We start from the raw sequence: 26,428 nt of genomic DNA, 5'->3' as shown, positions 1-26,428 counted from the left end.
AAATGAAGAAAACTACACTAAGATACATCATAATCAAATTACTTAAAAACAAATGATAAAAAGAAAATGTAAACAGCAGCCAGAGAAAAACGAAACATTAGGTTCTATGAAACAAACACTCACAACATAATTTTCATAAGAAACAACACAATCCAGAGGACAGTGGAGAAAATTCTTTAAAGTACTGAAAGACAGGCGCCTGGAGGGCTCAGATGGTTAAGCATCTGCCTTCAGCTCAGGTCATAATCTCCAGGTCCTGGGATAGAGCCCCACGTCGGGCTCCTGGCTCAGCGGGGAGCCTGCTTCTCCCTCTCCCTCTCCCCCTGGCTCATGCTCTCTCTCTCTGTATCTCTGTGTCTCAAATAAATAAACAAAATCTTTTTAAAAAATGTACAATAGGTACATAATAAATTCCAATGTTGATTTCAAGGAACAGTTTCTCCCACATTTAAAAAAAAAATAAAGTACTGAAAGAAAACAAAAATGTCAACCTAGAATTTTGTATCAGCAAAGATAGCTTTCAAAAATGAAGGTGAAAAAACTTTCTCATACAGAAGCTGAAAGGATTCAACACCAGCAGACCAGTAATAAAAGTAGTGTTAAAGTTTCTCTTTCAGGTAAAAAGAAAATTATACATGGAAATACAGAGCTACACAAAGGAATACAGAGCTACTAGATAGAGATGGTAACTAAGGGAGGAAAGATAAAAGACATTATTCTGATTATTTAAATCTCTTTAAAGAAATAATTGAGGGGTGCCTGGGTGGCTCAGTCGTTAAGCATCTGCCTTCAGCTCAGGTCATGATCCCAGGGTCCTGGGATCGAGCCCCGCATCAGGCTCCCTGCTCTGCAGGAAACCTGCTTCTCCCTCTTCTACTCCCCCTGCTTGTGTTCCCTCTCTCGCTGTGTCTCTCTCTGTCAAATAAATAAATAAAATCTAAAAAAAAAAAAAGAAAAGAAAAGAAATAATTGACTCTTTAAAGCAAAAATAATAACAATGTATTATGGGGTTTATAACATATATATAAGTAAATGTACAGCAACAACACCACAGAGGCCAAAAGGGAAGAAAGAGAAGTATACTGTTGTAAAGTTATGCAATATATGAAATGGCATAATAGCACTTGAAGGTAGACTGCGATAAGTTAAACACTATACTTTATTTTTTTTTATTTTATTTATTTATTATTTGTCAGAGAAAGAGAGCGAGCACACAAGCAGGGGGAGCGGCGGGCAGAGAGAGAAGCAGGCTCCCCGCTGAGCAAGGAGCCCGATGCAGGACTTGATCCCAGGACCCTGAGCCAAAGGCAGACGCTTAACTGACTGAGCCACTCAGGTGTCCCAGTTAAACACTATACTTGAAACCCTAAAATAATCTCTAATGTATGATAACAAAAAATTATAGCTAATAAGCCCATGAAGGAGATAAATAGGAACTTTAAAATAAAATTAAAAAGAGGAAAGATGTCTATAAAGGATAAGACAAAAACACATTAGAAGATGGTAGATTTAAATACATTAATATCAATAATTCCATTAAATATAAACAATATTAACATTGCCATTAAAAGATGGTCAGATTAAATAAAAAAAGGAAGATGCTACCATATGCTAAATACAAGAAACCCACTTTCTCCACAAAACACAAATTGGTTAAAAATAAAAGGATGGAGAAAGATGTATCTATCATGTTAACACTAATCAAAAGAAAGCTGAGATGACTATACAATATCAGAAAAGTAGACTTCAAAGAATATTACCAGAAATATAAAAAATGTCATTCCAAAATGACAAAGCTATAAATTCACCAAGAGGACACTACAGTCCTAAACATTTATGTATCTAACATAGAGTATATGAATATATGAAGGAAAAATGATAGAACTTCAAAGACAAATCCCCCATTAGTCTTGGAGATTTCAATAGTCTTCTCTTAATAACTGATAAAACCGACATTGTAGTGTGCCAAGGGGGTGGTGTGGTGGTGAAGACAAACAGTAAACAAATAAAAGAAGTATATATTCAGAATGCCAGATGGCAAAAAAGTATAAATTTAGAATGTCAGAGGGTATTCAGTTCTTTGGAGAAAAATAAAACAAGGTATGGGAAAAAGGACAAAGAAGTGGGGAGGCATGCTCTTTTATTTAAGTTGTCCAGGGAACCCCTTGCTGATGAAGTGAAATTTGAGCAGAAACCTGACGCCAAGGGAATAAACCATATGGTTATCTAGGGGGAAATCATTTCAGGCAGAGGCAAAGCCTTGAGGGAGCAGGAAATGCCTGGTGTATTGAGATGCAACAAGGAGGCCTAGTATATAGTATAGCTAGAGAGGAACTAACTAACCAGGAAGACCAGGCAAGAGAGGAAGACAGGAGGGAGCCAAATAATGTAGAGGTTTGTAAGTCCTTAAAGGACTCTAGTTTTTATTCCGAATGAGATGGGCAGTCATTAGAGAATTATGAAGAGTGATATGATCTGACTTACATTTCAACAATCTGATGCTTTTTTGAAAAACAGACTAAAGGAAAGCAAGGGCAGGAAACCTGTTAGGAGGCTTATGTAACTGAAGTTGAGATGGCTAGAGCTGAAGAAAGTCAGAGAAAGACCTATCATATGATTTCACTCGTATTTGGAATTTAAGAAACAAAACAGATGAACATAGGGGAAGGGAAGGAAAAATAAAATAAGAGGAAAACAGAGAGGGAGGCAAACCATAAGAAACAGTTAACTAGAGACCAAACTGAGGACTGGTGGAGGGGCGGTGGGTGGGGGGATGGGCTAGTAGGGTAATGGGTATTAAGGAGGGCACTTGTGATGAGCACTAGGTGTTGTTAAGTGATTAATCAATAAATTCTACTCCTGAAACCAATATTACACTACATGTTAAGTAAGTTGAATTTAAATAAAAACTTGGAAGGAAAAAAAAGGAAAAATAATAAAAATAAATAATAAAAATAAAGAATTTTTTAAAAACACATGGCAAGGGCTAGGGTGGTAGCTGTGAAGGTTGTAAGAGGTGATCAGATTCTGGGTATATTTTGAAGGTAGAATCAACAAGATTTGCTATTGGATTAGATAAGGCATGTGAAAGAAAGTGACATGTTAATTCAAGGTTGACTCTAAGGTTAATGAGCTGAGCAACTATAAGGATGAGTTGACATTTTCTGAAATGGGAAAAAATACAGGAAAAACAAATTCAAGAGGGGCGCCTGGGTGGCTCAGTCGTTAAGCGTCTGCCTTCAGCTCAGGTCATGATCCCAGCATCCTGGGATCGAGCCGCACATCGGGCTCTCTGCTCCACGGGAAGCCTGCTTGCTTCTCCCTCTCCCACTCGCCCTGCTTGTGTTCCTGCTCTCGCTATCTCACTCTCTGTCAAATAAATAAATAAAATCTTAAAAAAAAAAAAAAACAAATTCAAGAGGTACAAGGAGGGATTAAGAGTGTGGTTTTGGAAAGTTAAGTTTCATATGCCTATTATACAACCACGTGGAGGTGCTGAGTAGGCAACAGGTTATACAACTCTGTGGTGTATATATATATGTAACACATGCATGTGCAAATATTCATGCACACAGATAGAAAAAGGGTCTAGGGCGCCTGGGTGGCTCAGTTGGTTAAGCGACTGCCTTCGGCTCAGGTCATGATCCTGGAGTCTTGGGATCGAGTCCCGCATCGGGCTCCCTGCTCGGCAGGGAGTCTGCTTCTCCCTCTGACCCTCCTCCCTCTCATGCTCTCTGTCTCTCATTCTCTCTCTCTCAAATAAATAAATAAAATCTTTAAAATAAAAAAATAAATAAATAAAATGTAAAATGTCACCACCATTAAAAAAAAAAAAAAAAAAAAAGAAAAAGGGTCTAAAGGGAAAAATACCAAAATACTATGACTTGTCATCTCTGGAGAGTGGGATAAGAGGTGATATTTATTTATTTATTTATTTGCATTTGCTAAATTTTACAATTTTTCAACAATAAAGCTACATTAATCTTATAATCAGGAAAATATTTTTTTAATTTTGTTTTTAAAGAAAAAATTGAGCGATTGTTTTGAAAATGAGAAAAGTAGAAGCAATAGTTATGGGGCGCCTGGGTGGCTCAGTCATTAAGTGTCTACCTTCGGCTCAGGTCATGATCCCAGGCTACTGGGATTGAGCCCTGCATCAGGCTCCCTGATCATCGGGAAGCCTGCTTCTCCCTCTCCCACTCCCCCGGCTTGTATTCCCTCTCTCGCTGTCTCTCTCTCTGTCAAATAAATAAATAAAATCTTAAAAAATAATAATAATAATAGTTCTATGAAGGAGAGGCCAGGATTAGATATCACACTTTTGAGGTTTGGGCAACTGGGTCTTTCTCAAGAGAATATTAGGGGCCTGGGGAGGAAGCTTAAGATGGGAATGAAAGGAAGTGAGGGGGAAAGGAATAACACAAACTGTAAGGAGAGCAAATATATAAGATAACAGAATCAGTATTTAAAAAGGGTGGGAGTGGGTTAAATCCAATTAATGAAATTTGAGTAGAGGAATGTTTCTAGACTTGAGTATAAAAAGTCATCTTTACACTTGAACTGAATTCTGAAAGCCTAAGTGAAAAAAAGAAGAAAAGGCAATCCCAGTAGAGAAACCAGGATCTAGAACACAGAGATGTGAAACCATGACAGAATAAAAAAACAAAGTACTGTTCCTAACAGCAAAAGGTGCCAGTGGAAGAGTGCATGCTAAGGTTTAAGGAAGGCAGAAACTCACTTCAATCTTACGGGTTAAGCATTTTCAGCTTTATCCTAGAAGTGATAAGGAACCAGTAGAAGATAATAAATGGCAGTCACACAGTTAGATGGTTCTAGAACCATCATTCTTACATCAGTGCAGAAGACAAACTTAAAGGTAGGCAAAAGTGAAGCATGGAGATACGTCTGGGGACTGTTGCAGTAATCCAGGAGGAAAAGGATGGGGCCTAAACCAACATACATGGCTGTGCTAGGAATGGAGAAATTGGGATAGATGCAAGTAATGCTAGGAAGCTATAATTTTCAGGGCACCCGGGTGGCTCAGTCGGTTAAGCGTCTGCCTTCGGCTCAGGTCATGATCTCAGGCTCCTGGGATGGAGCCCCACATCGGGTTCTCTGCTCAGCGGGAAGTCTGCTTCTCCCTCTCATTCCCCCTTTGTGCGTGTTCTCTCTCTCTCTCTCAAATAAATAAATAAACTCTTTAAAAAATATGGGGCGCCTGGGTGGCTCAGATGGTTGAGCATCTGCCTTCGGCTCAGGTCATGATCCCAGGGTCCTGGGATCGAGCCCCACGTCTGGCTCCTGGCTCAGCGGGGAGCCTGCTTCTCCCTCTGCCTCTCCCCCTACTCATGCTCTCTCTCTCTGTATCCCTGTCTCAAATAAATAAATAAAATCTTTAAAAATAATAATAATAAATAAAAAATAAAATAAATAAGTAAAATAAAAAATAATAAAAACAAAAATAAAACAAGCTATAATTTTCTGTGATTGACTAGATTGGGAGGGGTGCATAAGAGAGAGAAGTTTCCGATGATTTCAAAGTTGCTGATTTAGGTGACTGAGTAGTGGCACACTCACTCAGGCAAACGATATAGGAGAAGAAATAAATTTGGGAAAAAATAAGTTTAGTTTAGACTGTGAGGTATCCAGGAAAAGATATCAGTGGGATGTGTGAATCTCAAGGAAGCAAAATGTTCTTGTTACCATATGTTAAGACTTGGGGTTCTGGAACCAGACAACCTGAGCTTGAATCTTCACTGTACCACTTACTAACTGTATGACCTTGAGCAAATTATGGTAATTTCTGAGCCTCAGTTTTCTCCCTTACAAAATGGGGTAACAACAGTAACAACTTCATAGAGTTACTATAAGGATTAAATGAGATAAGACATCTAACCCACTCAGAACAGTTTGCGTATAAAAGCATTCAAGAAATGTTAATTCTTTCTGTGTATACTGCTATACCCACCCTACCCCGAGCCTTGGACCTTTACACTCCTACAGGAATGGCCCAGGAATTGAACCGATGCAAATTTTCAAACTGCCAAAAAGATAAATAGAAACTTTCAAGGTTTTCTAGTTCTCTGGAATTCATATATATTAACTTAGACCCTGTATTCATATAGAAGAATTTAGTAAAACTCAATTGAAATGAAATAAAAAGTGAATGATAACAGAACAAACACGATGATGAAGAAACACATTATTCCCAGCAGTAATGGTCATACAATAAATGGTTTGCTGAGTTAATAAATGCTTCTATCATTACAACAAAATGCAGGTATGAGCACAAAAAGAGATCAGATCAGCATTTTTGAATTTGTTTATATCAAAAGTAAATTTAATTGGTGCTAGAACACACTTCTCCATTAAATTATCTAGTTACATTAAATCTATATCATTTATTCAATTAAAGCCCACATATGGGAAAATCACTGTTAGAGAATCAAGTTTCATTATAAAATACTAAATATAAGGACTAAGATATTTTTATACCTCTTTTCGCATTCCATAGTTTGTTTTGGCTTGTTTCTTGGGACAGAAGTTGAATGATTAAGAATCCTAGAAGTAAATCAATACGTTAATTCCAAAACACATTAAAGAGAAAAGTGTTTACACATGATATAAAAAATCTCCATAATAAACTGCATCTGGTCCATGAAGATCTCTGCTAGAAAACAATGTTTACATATTATTTAGATCTAATGCCCATGACTATTATGAAGGAATGAAGCTCACCAACTCTTCCACGCATCTTCTTTTATAAACCTTTTCTCGAAACCGGGATATCTTCTAACCATGCTATTGCCCTGTGTGTATCTAACTTTTGGCTGAGACAGAAAAACAGATGCAGATTGTTTAGGTGCCATCATGACTGATTTCATTTTCCCAGCACAGCAAATGACGCGAGTTATGTTGATGCAACAGATGACCATTTTGCCAAAAGCCAAATAACAAATCTTAATTCTAAATGTAAAGCCATGTTAAAGTTCAATTATTTAAAAAAAAGCTCACAAATTTATTAAACTTTTAGTACCCAAATGAAATGGTATTTGAAGAGAACAAAAAAGAGAAAGAACGACAAACCATCATGAGAGAACTACTTGTCCATAACTACTTGTAATACTTAGAATTTATAGAATTCTAAGTATTAATCTCAAAGTCAAAAGTAATGAATTAATAACTTTCTTTCACATAAGTCACTAACCTATTTAAGAGTTCTTAATATTTATTTACTATAGACTTAAATGTAACTTACTTTTCAATTTTAAAGTTTAGTCTTATAAGGAATAAAATATGTCTTTTATTCAAAAACCTTTGGATGTCAACTATCAAAACATAGAGGAGAAAATAATTTAAAATTAAAACCACATATTTACTACTAAAAGATATCATAAGCTAAAGATAAGTTGGTAATTACAGAAAGATGGTTAACCTAAAGAAACCAATTTCCATTACCTCGGTTTCCTCACTAGCTTGGATGGATTAAAGCCTCCCTAGGAGGAAATCACAGTGAGGAGCAAAGGACAAGTATCACAGGCAAAGCAGTATAGCTTTGCACCAAACAACACCTTTATTCTTCTTAGTATGGACATATACTAAAATTGCACTTAATCCCGAAATGCAAAAGAACTAAGGTAAAAAAATATCTAAGACTATTAGGAAGAAATACACCTTTAAAGAGTGATTTTTAAAAAGGAGATGTAACAGTGAGAACTGTCCTGAGGGGTGAATGTCAGGATTGCTGACAGCGGGAGGTGAGGGATCAAACTACAATGCCCTCACTACAGTAAATTCTGAATTGTCTGCAAACCACACTTACTAGCATTGTAATTACTGATGTCTATAAATCAGACTGGAGCAGAAAGAAAAACAAAGTTGAGATCCACTTACCTATAAACTGTATTTTATATGGGAATTCCCCTACGTAAACGCTTGTTTGTACATGGGTATTTAATGTTTTACTCTGTGATACTCAAAGTCAAAATAAACATCTATTTTATCTAAATATCTATTCTAGATTATTAACACATTTCCCTAACCCAGTTACTAGTACTGTATTTTAAGTAAATGACTATAAAATTCAGCTGCACCAACCTGGCCCCTTAATACTTAATGTTTCCACAAACTCTAGATACCTTGATGCATGTCCTGCTGCTCTGGTCCTCTGGAAGAATTTTTCACTGAATGATGCTCTATAACACAAAGGCCTCCATCTGTATTCACATTTCCCGTACATCAACCAAACCAAAAGATGGGAGAAGTAAGATGTTTTGGGAGAGGACAGGGAAGTCATTAGTAAAGCAAGCAAAAAAGAAAGAATGGATAGATTTCAAGGGTTGGGAGAACTACCTAATTAGTTACAACAAGCTAGAGGTTAACATGATGCCCCTCAAACTGGAATATTCATATATATGATCAGAAAAAAAAAATCACATGAAATAGGTTATGTATATAATTTCTATAATTCTGAACCAAAATAATAAACTTCTCAAAATGTGATTTTCCTTTCCATGATCCTTAATTATACTTCAATATAACTTTTCAAAATTACTTTTTTTTATTTAGCCATATTACATAGTTAAGAAGCACATCTTTCCGCAGTATGTAAAAACTCTCAGAACACACTTAACAGCAAATAAAATAATTATTAAAAAGATAATAGAAAATACTATGCAAGTTAGCAGAAGTGAACATGCAATGGGAACCAGTCAACTGAAGCTACTCATTGCAAAAGCCCACATATATCGTAATCCTTTCTTTATGATGATAACCACACAAATTTTAAGAAGCCACCTAAACATCAACTTATTCAGCCACATAATAAGAATATCTGTATAAGAAAATGAACAGGGGCACCTGGGTGGCTCAGGCGGTTAAGTGTCCAACTCTTGATTTCAGCTCATGTCATGATCTCAGGGTCACGACATCAAGCCCCACATCGGGCTCCACGCTCAGCGCAGAGTCTGCTTGAGACTCTCTCTTCCTCCCTCTCCCTCTGCCCTTCCCCCCCAAAATAAATAAAATCTTAAAAAAAAAAAAGAACAGTAGTTATTTCTCTAATAATTAGATTTAAGAGGGTTGGTGGAAATTTGAAGAATTAGCTAAATAATTTAGAACATTAAGATAATTTTTTAAGGGGCACCTGGGTGGCTCAGTCATTAAGCGTCTGCCTTCAGCTCAGGTCATGATCCCAGGGTCCTGGGATCGAGCCCCACATCAGGCTCCCTGCTCAGCGGGAAGCCTGCTTCTCCCTCTCCCACTCCCCCTGCTTGTGTTCCCTCTCTCGCTGTGTCTCTCTCTGTCAAATAAATAAATAAAATCTTTAAAAAAAAAAAAAAAAAGATAATTTTTTAAGATGATAGTTTTTTTTAATTTCCCAAATTATAGTGAAGATTAAAAACTTACAGAATAGCTATTTTAATATAAGGAGCTTCATCAGTTCAGAGGGACTTCAATACACTCAAATACAAGTAGAAATAATCCAGTACTTTAACAAGGGGGGTAAAGATTAGCTTCTAAAAACTCAACAATAAACTGTCAAAACAAAGTAGCTTAATCTATGCATCTCAGACAAAGAGGGAGCAGTCTTCTAAAAACTGGCCTTCAGACTTTGAACACTTGTGAGTTATCTACTTGATAATTTATTTCATCTCCTTCCCCACCCTTTTTCACTATTAATTCTGTGCAATACCCTCTTGTTATTTTCCTAGGGTAGTTTCATCCACCAAGTACCAGTATAAACTTATTTAAAGAATAAAAGACACCTTTAAGAATAGTATGAACTAAACAATTGGCAAAGCTGCTTTAAGAAAATCATCACCAAACTCAATCTAAGCAGTTTTTTAATTGCCTTTAATTCGGGAGTACATGCATGGCTTCTTTCAGCTGAAACTAACACTGTATTTACCTTCAACTATTTGCTACCTAAAAACAGTTAAGTAGCATACAGTCAGAGTAGGAGTTCTAGGTGGTACTTTCTGATATGTGAGGGTAATCTTACTCCACATAAATCATTTTAAATCAAGACAAACAACAAGCAAAAACATTAAAATGACTGTGTTAAAACCTAAAATGAAATGTTATAACTCCTGATTGACTTACAATTTTATCTTATTTTATTTTGTTTTAAGATTTTATCGATTTATTACTTAGAGAGAAAAAACGCACATAAGCAGGGGTAGGGGCAAAGGGAGAGAGAGAAAGAATTTCAAGCAGACTCCATGCTGAGCACGGAGCCTAACTCAGGGCTCGATCTCACGACCCTGAGATCATGACCTGAGCTGAAATCAAGTCGGGCGCTTAACTGACTGAGCCACACAGGCATCCCTGACTTGCAATTTTAAATAGCATTTCAGATTCTTCATTAATAAAGTTGGAACCTAAAACACAATACAGTGTGAAAGAGAAAATCTATAACCAGAGAAGGTACAATTAACATCAAATCCTCTAAGGGATGGATATATCTTTATAGAAGATTACTTTTGATTTTTTTGGACTCACTCAAATCAAGTACTGTAATAGCAAACAAAAATTTTAATTATCTATGTCTAAGAGATGTGGGCAACAGCAACATATTTTAGAAGAAGGGAAGCGATTATTTAGTGAAGAAAATGCTAGATTCAGCATACCAAAATTCTGAGATCAGTTTAAGTTCAGTCATTAACAGAACAGAACTGGCCAAGGATCTAATTTAAATTGTCTATACATTACAGATTTTAAAAGTAAAATGTACTCCTTACATTATGACCAGATATCATAAATATTTTAAGGCCTTCCAAAATGGGACATAATTATTACATTAATGTCACTGCATATTAATATTTATCTTAAAGGATCTATATTCATATGTGCTAACATCTGAAAAGCTGATGAAGAGAAACATCAGAGAGAAATTACTTTTGCACACATCTAAAAAAATAACAAGTTATTTAGAATGAACATAACTAAATTAATGGTTCCTATTACCTTTAAATTTGTTAATCTCATCTTCAAGCAAGCAGTTAACTAATACAGTATTACTGAGTACCTACCATGTACAAGGCACAGTGCTAGGCGCTATTTTGTACAGATTACAAAACTATCACAAAAATAAAACCTATGAAACATCATTTGATGTTGTTTCTAAGCTAAAAAGAATAATTCAAGTTATAGGAATAGATGAAAAATAGTAGAAAACTGAAAAATATAGAAATGATATCTATGACATTGTTAAAATCTAAAATTATACACTCAAATACTATTCTTAACCTAATCAGAGAAATAAATATTGCTGTGGGTTCTTTTAAAATCAGTATTCTCTGCTCATAATGATAAATACAATTATTTCACCTGTTGGGTAGAAGAGACAGAAACTCAACTATTTAAGCTAAACAGAGCAGGTGGTGGCTTGCTTCATCAAGCCTCTTAAACCATGGGGGCGACCAATATACTTTGATTATACTGGAGGGAGAAAAACATACATAACCTCACAAGTAGCCAATATAAAAAAAGGTCCATTAGAAATGAATCATAGGAAAAGATTAGAAAATAAATTTCACAGAAAAGGGTGACAGAAAATTATGGTAGAAGAAAAATGTGAACTGGGAATGAGGATACATTAGATAAAGAAGGGATAAAGAGGAGTGATATTTTCTAGTATGGTTTTTAATTTTATAAGTGTAGAATTTATAGCTGCACAAAAAAGGGTATTTAGTAATTATTTTAAAAAATAGTGGCCCTTAAAACCAGACATTTGCAATTTGATAAGTTTCAACAGTAATTATTTTTCAAAGCATATCTAAAAGCAAATGCCAATGTACTTAAATTTTAAACGTTCCAAAACATGGTCATGTGACCCACAAACATTTATTTTTTGGTTAAGAGAAGTACTTATTAGTTACCCATGTTAAATGCACCAAAATTTTTCTTTTAATTTTCTCCAAACAAAAAAAACTCAAATCTTCTTTATTATTTCAAAACAATAAATGTAGTACTCTCAGTACATAAAGATGGCATAATAGCTGACCCTCAGCAGCACAGAGAACTTCTCCTGTATTAAAAATGGACTTGCACTGATTTTATATTCATTCATACGTCTTCCTTATTGCCAATGGCATGTATCTGGGGAAAGCTTAGCCAGAGGGAGAAATCGTCATTGACCAAGGAACAAACCAAAGTGAACCTGTGACCAATCATCATGTTGATTTAATCAACCATTATAAAATTCCATTCAATTCTAAGGAGTTTACACATATCCCAAGTAATCTGGAATCTGATAAAAAGTGCACTACATACACATGACATGTACTTTGGGAGAAATGCTTATAATGTATCTAATGCTATTGTGAGCTAAAATGAGTATCAACAAATAAATCAGTTATTATTATATAGCACACAGGAATAAAAAAGAGACACCTACACAATAATTAAATAAAATGACCATGTGAATATAAAGTATTTGTCAATTGTGTACATAACTTTACACTTCTCTCCTAATTATTTCCTATTGTCTTTTAGTAGTTAGTCCCTTGACAGATCTTAAGATGGTCCTATTGTTTACTGGAAACTTCATTTGATAATCTTTGAATAATCACTTAATGATTATAAAGTCTGCCTATTTAAATCTCATTACTGAAAAAAATACCTGTTCTTCTGCTCTTGCTGCAGTAACTGAGCGGCTATTTTCCTCAAATCAGTTACTTCCTTCAAATCATCATCCTCTTCCTCTGCAAGTAACTGTTCCTTCCCAAGTCTGAAAGATGACACAAACATGGTTATCCAAAATGTAAGGCAGGCGATATTTTAATGCCAGCTTCCAGAAATAGAAACCATTTTTTCATTTCTAATATCATGTAAAAAGCTAATAATCCTAATGTCCTTGTATTTAAAACATTAAAATAAGAAATAAGGAATATTTAAGGAATATAAAAATATACCTTCTATTCAATAGGAAATGTACGATACTGGTGATATTAATATAATTAACGGCTAACAAAGTAAACTGTATTACCATTTTGTAATTGCTGAAATGTGTAATTTAACAATGCATACTCCCCAGTCTTGAATGTAATAAGAACTGCAAAGCTCTAATATGCCTGTATTTATAAATATCAAATGTTATAAAAATTTTACTAAACCACTAAACTTTTATCAGTTTATTCATCATGATGTTAAAAATCTCCATGTAAAATGTTTGAGTAGAAGAAATGCGAAATAGGTCCAAGTAAGATTGGCAAATTTGCAGGAAAATGCTCATTAAAATACATAATTTTTAATCAAAGAGAACAAAGGAATTTTTAAATAAGTTGTTCTCCAAACTCTAGTAATTTTATCCCAAAGGTATTTCATTTAAAACACAGTATCAAATCCTAAGACTTTGTATCTTGACCATATCTTGTATGCCACTGTGACACTCAATCCAACTGTCTTCATGAGATAAGGTGAGAAAGTAAGAGAAAAATGAAATATAAAGAGTAGAAGACAAAGCAATGTACCACCTTATGCGGTACCAGAGATGACTAATTCATGACTGATTAAAAAGTTACCAGTGAGGTCATGTGGAGGAAGCACAATGTAAAGAAAAGAGAAAAGCTTAGGGATCAGAAAGAGCTAGGTTCACACCCTAGGTTCTAGTGGACACTAAGTGGTTCTAGGCAAGAAAATTTAGTCTCCAAGCTTCCCCTTGCTCATCTGTAAAAACAGGGACAGTATCAACCCTGTAGCATTTATTAAAGATTAAATAAGAAACATGAGGGGCACCTGGCTGGCTCAGTTGGAAGAGCATATGACTCTTGATTGTGGAGTCATGAGTTCGAGCCCCATGTTAGGTGTAGAAATTACTTAAATAAATAAAACTTAAAAAAAAATAATCTTTGGGGCACCTCGCTGGCTCAGTTGGAAAAGCATGCTACTCTTGATCCCGGGGTCATGAGTTCCAGCCCCATGTTGGGTGTAGAGAGTGCTTAAAAAAAAAAAAATTAAAAACTGTAAAAAAAATAAATAAATAAATGAATAAATAAGAAACATGAGAAAACACATAGCACAGATCCTGGTACATGGTAGGTATTCAACAAATGTTCCCTCCTTCCTTTCTGCAGCTACAAAGCAATTTTAAGGAGTGACTGAATATGGCAAGTCTTATTCCATCATTTCATAAGATAAATGAGCAGAAAAGATCCAAAGTGGAAGGATTTTAATAAAATACAGAGGTAAATACCCTTAAAATTACTATAACCAGTCTGATGAAATGGAAAGTGTATTAGACCAAGAGTTGGAAGACCTGAGTTCCAGACACTTGAAACTCCAGGTCTGTTTCCTTATTAGCCAAATGATGCAAAAAATCATCTATTTTAAAGAGTTGCTAAAGAGCTCAAATGAAGCAATGTATGTGAAAGTACAGTCCTCCTCGGTAATAATAATAAGGAGAATTATACTTCTGGGAGGCAGGGGAAATGTATATACTACACTCAGCTTAATTGCTTACTACAATTTTCAGTTTGAGGAATGCAGAAAAATGAAGTACTTACAAATTAACTATCTGAACACCACAGGTAAATGAACCAAAAATTATATTCTTTCAAAGTACTTTCAAGTAGGAATACCTAACAAATATTTCATGTATAAGTAACATTTCAATTTGAGAATTCCTGTGTGCTTACCTTTTTTCATCTCCCAATTCTTCATTTTTCTGAGATTTCTCAGGACCTTTTTCTTTCCCCTTATATAAAAGAAAGTTATAATTTTAAATCTATGTGGTGTATTTTTGTGAGATCAAAGAAAATATGTTATTAGTGTTTGTTCCAAGTTTTCTTTACCTTAAGGAAAGAGACATATGATCCAATATGTGCATCTCCTTGTTCAGGAACTGCTACATCTTCTGTGTTAGGGTCAATAAAATCATATACCTCTTGGTCTAATTAAAGATTAATATTTGTTAGAAAATATAAATAGTAAACAGTAGGCTTTCATACTGTATTATTTAGAATAATAGTCGATTTTCTCAATAAAAGAAATGGCCGAAGATACTATAATTTTTCAAAATGCATTTTTAATAAGGGCAATATACATGAAATAAAAATAGCAGGTGCCATATGGATTACCTTTCTGAGAATCAGGTTTACTTCCTATTGAGTGACTGTCATTTCTTGATGTCTGCTCTCTATTTGATTCTGAGACTTGAGAGTGAAGGCTGATTGTGTCATCATCTGATGGCTGAAAGGAATAAGCACAAAGTACAAATGAGGCATTTTAAACATAGAATAGGATTAAGTTGCTTTAATTTCACATAGGATGTGTAGAATATCTGCTTTACATTTCCAGTTCTCAAACCAAAAATTAGTATGTTAAGGTTTACTGCTCTGCTTCTAAAAATGTGCATGTCCTTTTTTCATTTGAAGTCATAAAATGTAATAATGATAATATTTTTAAGCAAAATAAATCAAGTGTGTGCAAGTGTCTACCTATTTCAAAACTCTAACAAAATTTTAAAATAAAATAGATCAGCAATAGAAAAGACTCACTTCCGTTGTAGATAATCGTTTCTCTCCATTATCACTTCCAATTCCAGAGTCAGGGCCATGATTTTTATTCGGATAAAAGTCTTCCATACTATGGAAATAGAAATTCTAAGGGCAATTAGGGTTTTCTTCTTAAATAAATACAGACATGACCTAAAATTTCCCTAGATAATAGAGAATATATTCTCTTGATGTCTAAAATCCTTAAGAACATGAAGGGAAAATATCAGAAATCTTCCTATAAAATATTTTATTCATATCCCTCATGTAATATTTTCCCTGCATGTGCTCTGTTGTAAAGTGTCAATTGTTGGGGCACCTGGGTGGCTCAGTCAGTTAAGTGTCCAACTCTTGGTTTTAGCTCAGGTCATGATCTCATGGTTGTGGGATCCAGCCCCACATCGGGTTCCATGCTCAGTGAGGAGTCTGCTTGAGATTCCTTCCCCCTCTCTCTCCCTCCCCCTCTGCTCCTTCCCCCACCCAGCTCGTGTGTGTGCACGCACACACCCTCTCTCTCTAAAAAATAAATAAAATCTTTAAAGTGTCAATTGTTAACAATAACCTATTACTTCTCCTGAGAGATACAGAAAAGCAGAGAGTCCTCCTAGAAAATAAACTTAATGAAAGACATTTTTATTTTTCTGGTTTAACAAATTTCACCATAGAACGTTGAAATATTTTTTAACTATAATTCATAATTTCTTCATTAGCTCTAAAAATATGCTTTAGCTTTATAAATAATGCCCATCCAAAAATTAAGAGAAAATGCAAAAAAAAAAAAAAAAACCAGCAAAGAACTGAGCAAGTCATTGTTTTGGTATGAGGACTGAACTGTCCTTACAAATTTCTGAATTACACAACAGTATGCCACCCAGGCTGTAAAGTATTTTTCACTTTACTTTGCAAATTTACATACATGCAAATTTGCATATATTCTATAAAGACCATTTTTTATGTGCCAGGAATTAGGCTAAGTGCTTTAAAGATGATACCTCATACATGCCTTGTTTAAATTCTAGCAGGTTGGCGTTTTCTCATTTTGCAGGTGAGGAAACAGAGGCCAGGACGGATTGAACAAGTTACCCAATGACCCGCAACTTACAAATGGCAGTTTAAATTTGATCCCAAGAATCTAACACTATAAAGTCCCTGATCTTAATCACTATGCTATATTTCTTCCCCAAATACTGATCTGTACAGTTTTCAGGAGTGTACCAATAAACTCAGGTAAGCAATTACCAAGTAAGTGCCAGGCACTATGCTGAATGCTTGAAATGAAATGAGATAAATTAAAAAATGTTTGGCCTCTAAGGGCTCTCAGCCCAGAGAGGAAGTATGTTTATATATTTTGAAGACTATGACAAAGGTAAATATAAAGTACTATGAGAAAAGAGAAATCAATTCTTGGTAAGTTTAGGAAAGGCCTCACCCAAGAAAGTGGCATTTGAGCTTAGTCTTGAAGGATAAAGAGAGGCAATACTTGCTAGCATTTATTGAGTGTCTACACTGTATTAGCTACTGTGCCAGGTACACATCATATTTTATTTATAATCCTTATATTCTGCCATTTATGCATTATTTCTTTTTACAAATGAGGATAATGAAGCTTATAAAAGTTAACTTCCCAGGGGAAAAAATGTAACTTTTTTTTTAAAGATTATTTATTTATTTACTTGACAGAGATTGAGAGAGCACAAGCAAGGAGAGCGGGAGAGGGAGAAGCAGGCTCCCTGCTAAGCAGGGAGCTCGATGCGGGGCTCGATCCCAGGACTCTGGGATCATGACCTGAGCCAAAGGCAGATGCCCAACCAACTGAGCCACCCAGGTGCCCCCCAAAAATGTAACATTTACTGAATATCATTTCTTGAACTAGTTGCCAAGCACACATTTAATTTTCACAAGAAGCTTATGAAGTGGGTATTGTTAACATCTTAAGTAAAGAAACAGGCTCAGAGAGATTAAATAACTTACACAGGCTACACAGGAATTAAGAGGTTAAACCATGATTAGAAGCAAAATCCATCTGACGCCACTGCACAATAATATATCATGTAGGGCGCCTGGGTGGCTCAGTTGGTTAAGCGACTGCCTTCGGCTCAGGTCATGATCCTGGAGTCCCGGGATCGAGTCCCACCCACATCAGGCTCCCTGCTCAGCGGGGAGTCTGCTTCTCCCTCTGACCCTCCTCCCTCTCATGCTCTCTGTCTCTCATTCTCTCTCTCGCAAATAAATAAAATCTTAAAAAATAATAATAATAATATATCCATGTACTATACTAAAATATATGTGTATTTGTAATAGTTCACAATGATAATAATAAAGTTTGTTGAGGAATTGTTTGGGTAAGGCATTGTATTAAGTACTCTATATACATAATTTAATCCTGACAGCATCCATATGATTATTTTCCCTTTTAAATAAAAGAAAACATGGAGCACTGGGTGTTATATGAAAACAATGAGGGGCGCCTGGGTGGCTCAATTGTTAACCGTCTGCCTTCGGCTCAGGTCGTGATCCCAGCGTCCTGGGATCGAGCCCCACATCAGGCTCCCTGCTCTGCAGGACCCCTGCTTCTCCCTCTCCCACTCCCCCTGCTTGTGTTCCTGCTCTCGCTGTGTCTCTTTCTGTCAAATAAATAAATAAAATCTTTAAAAAAAAAAAAAGAAGACTGGTTCCTTTAAAAAAAAGAAAACAGTGAATCATGGAACACTACCTCAAAAAAAACTAATGATGTAATGTATGTTGACTAACATAACATAATAAAATTTAAAAATAAATAAATAAATGAAAGAACTAAGGACTAGAGACGTTATGACACACGGACATAAAGTTATCAAGAGCTGGAGAAGGGCTTCATGGGCACATATATCTGACTCCAAAAGTTGATATACTTAACTACTATAATGCTTACCTATGTAGAATAAGAGTTTACAAAACAGTCAAGGCATGGAAGGCTATTCTAGGTAGTAAGAACCATAAAGCCAAAGGCATGAGTGTAAAAGTGGAAAGTGCATACGTGAATTAGTTCTAAGTAGTTCAACACAGGCTGTGAGTAGGAAATTAGCACACCCCAGAGTCACTTCATTAAGTAAACTCTATTAACCTGCACTATCCTATATAGTAGACACTATCCTATATATGGTTATTGAGCACTTGAAATGTGGCTAGTCTAAATTGAAATGTGCTATAAATGAAAAATACACCCCAGATTTAAATGATGTAACAGAAAAAGAACATGAAATACCTTACTAACATTTTTACATGAAATACATGTTGAAATGATATTTTGGATATACTGGGTTAAATACCATATTTTTTTTTTTAAAGATTTTATTTATTTGTCAGAGAGCGAGCACAAGCATGGGGAGTGGCAGGCAGAGAGGAGGGAGAAGCAGGCTCCCAACTGAGCAGGGAGCCCGATGCGGGACCCCAGGACCCTGGGATCATGACCTGAGCCGAAGGCAGACGCTTAACGCACTGAGCCACCCAGGTGTCCCTAAATAACATATTATTAAAATTAATTTCACCTGTTTCATTTTTACTTTTTTTAATGGATTACAAGAAAATGCAAAATTACATACGTAGCTTATATTACATTTCTATTGGACATCGTTGCTAGAGACCATCTCCAAAATATATCTCAATCCTGTCCACTCCTTTTCATCTCTAACTGCAATCACCCTATTCAAGACCCCTTGATCTCTTGGAAGTACTTCAACAACCTAACTAGTCCCTGTGCTTCTGCTTTTGTTTACTTCCAATCTATTCTCCTTATTATAAGAGCCAAAACAGCTCTTTTTTAAAACATAAATCAGATCATGCTATTCCCCTGCTTGTAACTGTCCACTGACTTCCCATTGTACTATAAGTAAAATTCAAACTCCTTACCACAGCCTCCAAAGCACCCACATGACTCAAGCCCTGACTACCTCCTCAAAATCAACTTGTACATCTGTACCCTCAGCCACTCTGCTCCAATCAGGCTGGCCTTTCTGTTTCTTTAACACACCAACTTTCTTCCTATCTTAAGGCCTTAGCACATGTCATTCTTTCTGCCTGAAATGCTCTTCCCCTTAGTCTTTACACAGCTAGCTTTTCTCCTTTCAGGTCTTGACTTAAAACCTCACCTTCCCAAAGCGACATTCCCTGAACATACTCCTGAAATATGTTCCTTTCCTTCACAGCACTTGCCACAATTTTGAAATTGTATGTGTGTATGTATATTTTATTTCTTTGCTTTGTTTGCTGACTGACTCCTCCACTACACTGTGGACTCCATGAGGGCCAACACCAAGGTGTACATCATTCAACGAAACATACCCTGAACCTGCCAGCAGGCATTTGACTGATACTTGTTTTTTTTTTTTCAACTGATATTTGTAAAATAAATAAATGACTAGTATAATAATGCCATTACTCAAGTAAATTCATTTTTAAATAAATATAAAGCAAACTAATAAAGTTTAGAGTTTGAATGAAGTCTAGTTTTTGTAGAATTGTTTGGTCTATTATCATTCATAATAAACAAATTAATCTTTAGGAATTAAATATAATGTTTAGATATTTAATTCTACTTAGGCAACAGAAAAATTCAAGAAAATGTCCTATTTGGGAATTCAAGAACAGTACTTAAAATACTGCCATTCCAATTAGTCTAAATTTTGGCACAAATAAAATGACAAACCTTTAAACATTTTAGGCAAAAGTGTAGTCTCCCTTTCTGTAGTCTTACCCCATTCCAAATTATTTTCCATACTAATGGATGGAATTATGTTTCCATAAAATCTTTCAGACCAACCTACATCCCGAAAGGATGAATTAAAAACAGATAATCAAATCTACCATTTCAAAATCTCAGAAGATTTTCATATCATACAGAGTATCAATATCATACAGAATATCAATGATAAATCATCTTTGGTCTAGACATAAATAAAGAATATGAAGAAAAGAAGAAAGGTACCCCAAAACGTCTTGCTCTTCCACTAAACTCAGTTCAAAGTCAAATTCTGCTAGTTATTACAACACTGATTAGTACAATAGAGTGATTATAGTAGTAAATTAACAGCTGTCGAGTGCTGAGAAATTAGTGTTTCTGCACTATAATGTCAAACATTTACATTTTACTACGAAAATATTAGTACAATTAATATTTTGAGAAAATCCCAAATTTATTCTAGTATCAAAGAGGTTCATTCTATGATAGTGAGATTTCACTTCAGTCAATTATTGATTTTAACACTGGGCCAATCAACCTAAATATATTCAGTACACTCAAGATTAATAAATATCTTTTACATACAGAGAAGACACCAATCATGAGATAAGACTGTAAGAATATTACATTACCTGTCTGTGAGAGGCTGGGAGGGCATTCTTTTACTCAGTGATGGAAGATCCAGAGAATCTGGTTTCTTATCCATTCTGCAACATGCTTGGATATTTAAGTATTTAAATATGTGTACTTTACCCTTTAAACATATCTGTCAAATAATTGAGAAAGTAGATTTAATTATATAGGTCCAAATATAAGTTTCACCTACCAATTTATTTACATATTTTAATAACCTTAAAATTATGCTGAGACATCACAATCATAATAGGTACTTTACATATTTGAATTTGTACTGCTGACACTTTATGAAAACATTTGACAATGATACCAACTAAAATTCTTTAGCTGTTTCTATTCTTACTAGAAAAAAATAAGTTAATTTTTCTGTATGTCACTAAAGTATTCTTGTTAAAAGTACAATAACAAACCACTAAATAATATAAAATCTATAATTCATAAAAGTTGCTTTTATTAGAAAAAAGTGAAAAGAAATATATTCATTGCAGTGATGAGAACAAGAAAAAAAATAACCCATGTCATTCTTTAAAGTAATCTTATCAGGGACACCTGGGTGACTCAGTCAGTGGAGCATCTGCCTTCAGCTTGGATTGTGACCCTGGGGTCCTGGGTCCCAGGGGCCCTGAATCGGGCTCCGTGCTCAGTGGGGAGTCTGCTTCTCCCTCTCCCTCCGCCCCTCCCCCTGCCCCTGCTCTCTTTCAAGTAAATCAATAAAATCTTTAAAAAAGAAAGGTAATCTTGGGGCGCCTGGGTGGCTCAGTCGTTAAGCGTCTGCCTTCGGCTCGGGTCATGATCCCAGGGTCCTGGAATCGAGCCCCGCATCGGGCTCCCTGCTCCGCGGGAAGCCTGCTTCTCCCTCTCCCACTCCCCCTGCTTGTGTTCCCTCTCTCGCTGTGTCTCTGTCAAATAAATAAATAAAATCTTTAAAAAATAATAATAATAATTAATTAATTAATTTTTTAAAAAAGGTAATCTTATCAGAAACACTAAATTGTTTGGTCTAAGCACTGGAAGAGAGCTAATCAAAAGAATGTAAATATAGGAAAAATTAATTTGTTGAAAGGCGCATTAGTAGGCCAGTTAGAATAAAATAGTTTTTTAAATGGCCAATTCAACTAAGATAATATCCTGAAAAGTTATTTTCCCTGGTGATGGAGAAAAGGAATAATAAGGGGTAAAATACTATGTGAAAGAAAGTATTCTATATAAAAAAGACAATGAGCAGTAAGAAAACAGTAAGTCAGCTTTACAAATGTTAACTGCAGTCACCATGAGTATTATCATATAAATATTTCTCAAAAACTATAATCATAGGGCACCTGGCTGGCTCAGTAGGAAGAGCATGCAACTCTTGATCTCGGGGTCATGCATTCAAGCCCTACGATGGGTGTAGAACTTACTTTAAAAAAAAGTTAAGAAAACTGTAATCAAAAATGTTTTGTTTTATGGGCTCACATAACCTACAAATATATGCAAAAATAATCAACAAAGAAAACAGTAAGAAAAGTACATTTAAAGGTAATCATCATTCCTGGTATAAAGGAGAATGTTTCTTAGATAATTGTAATAGATATCAAATCTGACCTGACCACTGAAAAATTTCATTTAAAAGGAAAAACTTCTGAGCTATTAGAATATAAATATACCACCAATTAAAACATATCCCATTATCTGTATAAACCAAAAAATAATTATCTTTCATTACCGATTAAATACTGGTGAATTCTTTTCTTTTGTAAATTTTTTTAAAGATTTTATTTATTTGAGAGAGAGAGAGAGAGCTCACAGGTGCACAAGCAGGGGGAGGGGCAGAGGGAGAAGACAAGCAGACTCCTCACTGAGCAGGGAGCCCTATGCAGGGCTCAATCCCAGGACCCTGAGATCATGACCTGAGCTGAAGTCACATGCTTAGCCGACTGAGCCACTCAGGTGCCCCCTTTCACAATTTTTTTACTGTAGTAATTCATGTATACAGTTTTAAAATCAAAGAGAATTATAAAACTGATAAAAAATTAATCCCCCATTCTACCCCTTTCAATCTCTAAGACCTAGTCCCCACATATCAACTTTTAGTTGGTTTTTTGCTACTTACCTTTGTATTTATCAGTAACATGGTTCTACTGTTTTATTTTTTTAGTTATAGATCTTCTTAATTGAGGTCTTACTAAGGAAACTGAGGACTTAGATTTCTTACATTACCACTGCCACCACTAATCACTTATCATCAACAACACCATACCATCGTCCCATCTTCAATCCCCATCAACTTACTTCCTCCTTCAGAAGCATGCATAGTGGTTAGAGCGTGGACTCGAGTCAGACTGCCTTGGTTTGAAACCAGCTGTACCACATGCTAGCTATGTGGCACTGAATAAGTCCCTTAGCTTCTATGCCTCTGTTTCCTCATATATAAAATGAGGTATGATTACAGTACCTATTTTATAGGGTTACTATAAGAATTAAATAAATTAATGCATGTAAAGCATTTCAATAGCGCCTGGAACACAGGAAGCACTAGATGTATTTTTGCTATTATTATAACTATGTCACAATTTCTCATTAAATCAAAATCCAGTATTTACAGTATTATGACCAAGAAAATATTCTGCTGAGGCAAGGAGCAATAGTCATTTGGCTGCCGAGCCAAGGGAGAGAATCTGAGAGAATCTACCTACCTATTCTACTACTGAATAAACCCCAGGCTTCTACTAAGGCAAGTGAGGGCCAGTTACGTCGCTGCAGAGCTAAGGGCAAGAATCTGAGGGTGTAAGTCTTAGACCTGTCGTGTCCAATATGATAGCCACTAGTCACATGAAGCTATTTAATTTTAAATTAATCAAAATAAGATTACATCTAAATTTTGGTTCCTTAGTCACACCAGCCATATTTCAAGTACTCAACAGCCACATGTGGCAAGCAGCAATGGTATCAGACAGCACAAATTATAGAACGTTCCTATAATTCAGGAAGTTCTGCTAGACAGCACTGCCTTCGACATTCTGCAGACCTTCATATTTTCAGTCTTTCTTCCTTCTATTCAGTTATATGTTTCCTCCAACACGCAAGCCATTCCCAGGTTTAATACAGTAAATCAACCTTCTTGTTGCCTTCTCCCAAGCTTCAGCTTTCCCCATCCTGCTAAGGCAGCTACTACCAGCACCCCAGCCAGCCTTTATTTGAATTAGAAAAAGCAACTCCTTTGGAATGAGTGGAATGTACCTTTGTAGAAAGAAAAAGGCAACCCTTCTTCTGGATGTATGCGAACCCTGAGCGAGGGAACATAGCTTGGAAGTAGAGAAGGGGCTGGCATTTCACTGCCATGTGCCTCCTAGGCCAGTGTAAGTAAAGACCCTAGTTTCTGCTATTTCATCTGTCTTCCATTTTCCAAAATTCTGTTGCCATTTCTCCCCTGCTGCCCTTTTCTCTCTCACTCTTTGGGCTTATGGGTTTATATCTTAGTATATTCCTTTACTATCATTTCAGTAGACAACACGTGGATTTAATCCTCCAACTCAAAGGCTGAATTAATACTTTTCCACTCATATCTTGTTCTTTCTGTTAGGATTCCATCTATCAGTGCTAAGAATGTGGTTCAATCAATCGTACAACAAATGTCAAGTACATACATACCTGAGTAGGACAGAGGCAGAGAGACTCCACAGTCTATGTTTTTAAAAGAACACTGACAGAATTTGACTCCTAATTCTGATGCTTTTTGATTTACCAATTTGATGTATAATTATGAATAAAAAGAGAAGAAACACGTATCATATTTTTATTACAAACCTGTGCTGGTGGTACTTGCAATGGATTGTTATCCAAAATCATTACTTGTAAATGATGCAGCTTCCTGTAACAAACTGGGATTTCGGTCACTTTATTACAAGAGAAATCCAGCTTGACTAAGGGAAGATCTCCTAATTCTGTTCAGAAATGAAAGATAATTAAATTAAATTTGACACAGTTACTCTCTTATTCATTTCAGTAGAAATAATCAGCATCTTACCATCTGGCAACACATGAAGATTATTTCTTCTTATATTTAGCTCTCTAAGTGAATGTAATTTTCCCATTTGTTGGGGAAGGACCTGAATCTCATTGCAGCTAATATCCTAAGGAAAATAAGAAAATAAAATTATAACAAACTAACTGAGAAATACCTATTTCCATTTTAAAATTAAAGCACATGGCTAATAGCTAGCAAAAGTTACCTCAAATGTTGTTTCTCTAAAAATGGATTATCTGGCAGATTTCTATTTATATTACATCATGAAGTCAATCTAGCACAGTTAACATATTTTTCTGTGCAACACTGTGAAGTTATAACTTAGTACTACATAATTCAGCCTTTTGAAAATCTCAACTAAAGATCACTCTCGCCAACCAAAACTAAAATTATAAGGATAATGCAGGTGCTCTTCATTCAGAGGTAAAATAAAAAATGACTATCAGTCACTGTGATAATCTATCAATTACAGTAGTTTTGAGTTACTCAGTTAGGCAGAAGCTGAGAGAGTCAAGAATTTACAGACGTGAGCTGGAGAACCAAAGACTATGGTCAGAATCAATTTAAACCTCTTTCTCAAAGGGATACAAAAATGAGGGGTTACAAGCTCAAAATTCTACGGCCCACATCATAACCCAAAGACTCTCCAAGGAGATCTGAATCGGAAGTGTCTCAAGGTTAAATTAAAATGCAAGTCCTGATTTAAAGGTAAAGGATACCACTTTTCCTTAATAAGAGACAGCTTAACTGTGCTCTCTTTTTCCTCCTCTTGAAGAAAAATCTGCAACAAGATCTCACACAGCAGTCATTCCAGACATACTGCAAATGAAATTCACATGCTACTGCAACTGCCCCCAATTTCCAACTTTCACTGGAAATGATATTAGCTTGGAGGGAGACGAGTGGCACATATATTCAGTTCTATCAAAAATTTTAAAAAGGCAAAAATAAAAATAAAAATAAAAAATAAAAAAGGCAGGAGGGTAAATTCAGAAGACTATTAAAGCCATGTAGGGAAAAATCCAATAGAGCCAAGGTGATTAGAAAAATGTATCCTACATACTTCTTTCAAACTATACCTAAGGCATCTTCATTCAATGACAAACATTTATCAAATACCAACTATTTGGGCGCCTGGGTGGCTCAGTCGTTAAGCGTCTGCCTTCAGCTCAGGTCATGATCCCAGGGTCCTGGGATCGAGTCCCACATCGGGCTCCCTGCTCGGCAGGAAGCCTGCTTCTCCCTCTCCCGCTCCCCCTGCTTGTGTTCCTGCTCTCGCTATCTCTCTCTCTGTCAAATAAATAAATAAAATCTTAAAAAAAAAACAAACCAACTATTTGCTAGGCCCAGTTCTAGGTGCTAGGGACACACCACAAAATAAAGCCAACAAAAATTCGTGCCCTCGTTGCTCTTTATGGAGCTTATTACATTCTAGCAAGGAGAGTAGATTATATAATATTACAGATGATAAATGCTGTGAAAAAAAAAAACAGCAGGGTAAAGGAAAATGGCAGTGCTAATACTAACGGGGAGGGATATTAGCAATTTAGATTGTCTCATTGAGAAGCTGGT

At 35.7% G+C, this 26,428-nt stretch overlaps 1 protein-coding gene across 5 annotated transcripts in view; it reads right to left on the bottom strand.

The window, feature by feature from the left end:
- LRCH2 (leucine rich repeats and calponin homology domain containing 2) overlaps positions 1-26,428 on the bottom strand; it is a 106,439-nt gene that overhangs the window by 41,756 nt on the left and 38,255 nt on the right. For 4 of the 5 annotated variants that reach the window (XR_013444463.1, XM_078063842.1, XM_078063843.1 and 1 more), the window contains exons 4-12: positions 24,857-24,962; positions 24,637-24,773; positions 20,847-20,980; positions 15,501-15,588; positions 15,081-15,192; positions 14,796-14,893; positions 14,640-14,698; positions 12,626-12,733; positions 6,496-6,561 (exon numbers count right to left, since the gene is read on the bottom strand). Coding sequence is in view for 4 of the 5 variants with exons in the window: in XM_078063842.1 (XP_077919968.1) it covers positions 6,496-6,561; positions 12,626-12,733; positions 14,640-14,698; positions 14,796-14,893; positions 15,081-15,192; positions 15,501-15,588; positions 20,847-20,980; positions 24,637-24,773; positions 24,857-24,962 (908 nt within the window). In the remaining variant the exon portion in view is untranslated. The remainder of the gene's footprint in view (positions 1-6,495; positions 6,562-12,625; positions 12,734-14,639; positions 14,699-14,795; positions 14,894-15,080; positions 15,193-15,500; positions 15,589-20,846; positions 20,981-24,636; positions 24,774-24,856; positions 24,963-26,428) is intronic. The other variant, XM_078063846.1, reaches the window with a different exon arrangement.

This window comes from Halichoerus grypus, chromosome X (assembly GCF_964656455.1).
Source record: "Halichoerus grypus chromosome X, mHalGry1.hap1.1, whole genome shotgun sequence".
Taxonomy (NCBI): domain Eukaryota; kingdom Metazoa; phylum Chordata; class Mammalia; order Carnivora; family Phocidae; genus Halichoerus; species Halichoerus grypus.
This window is presented reverse-complemented; position numbering and strand designations above follow the sequence as displayed.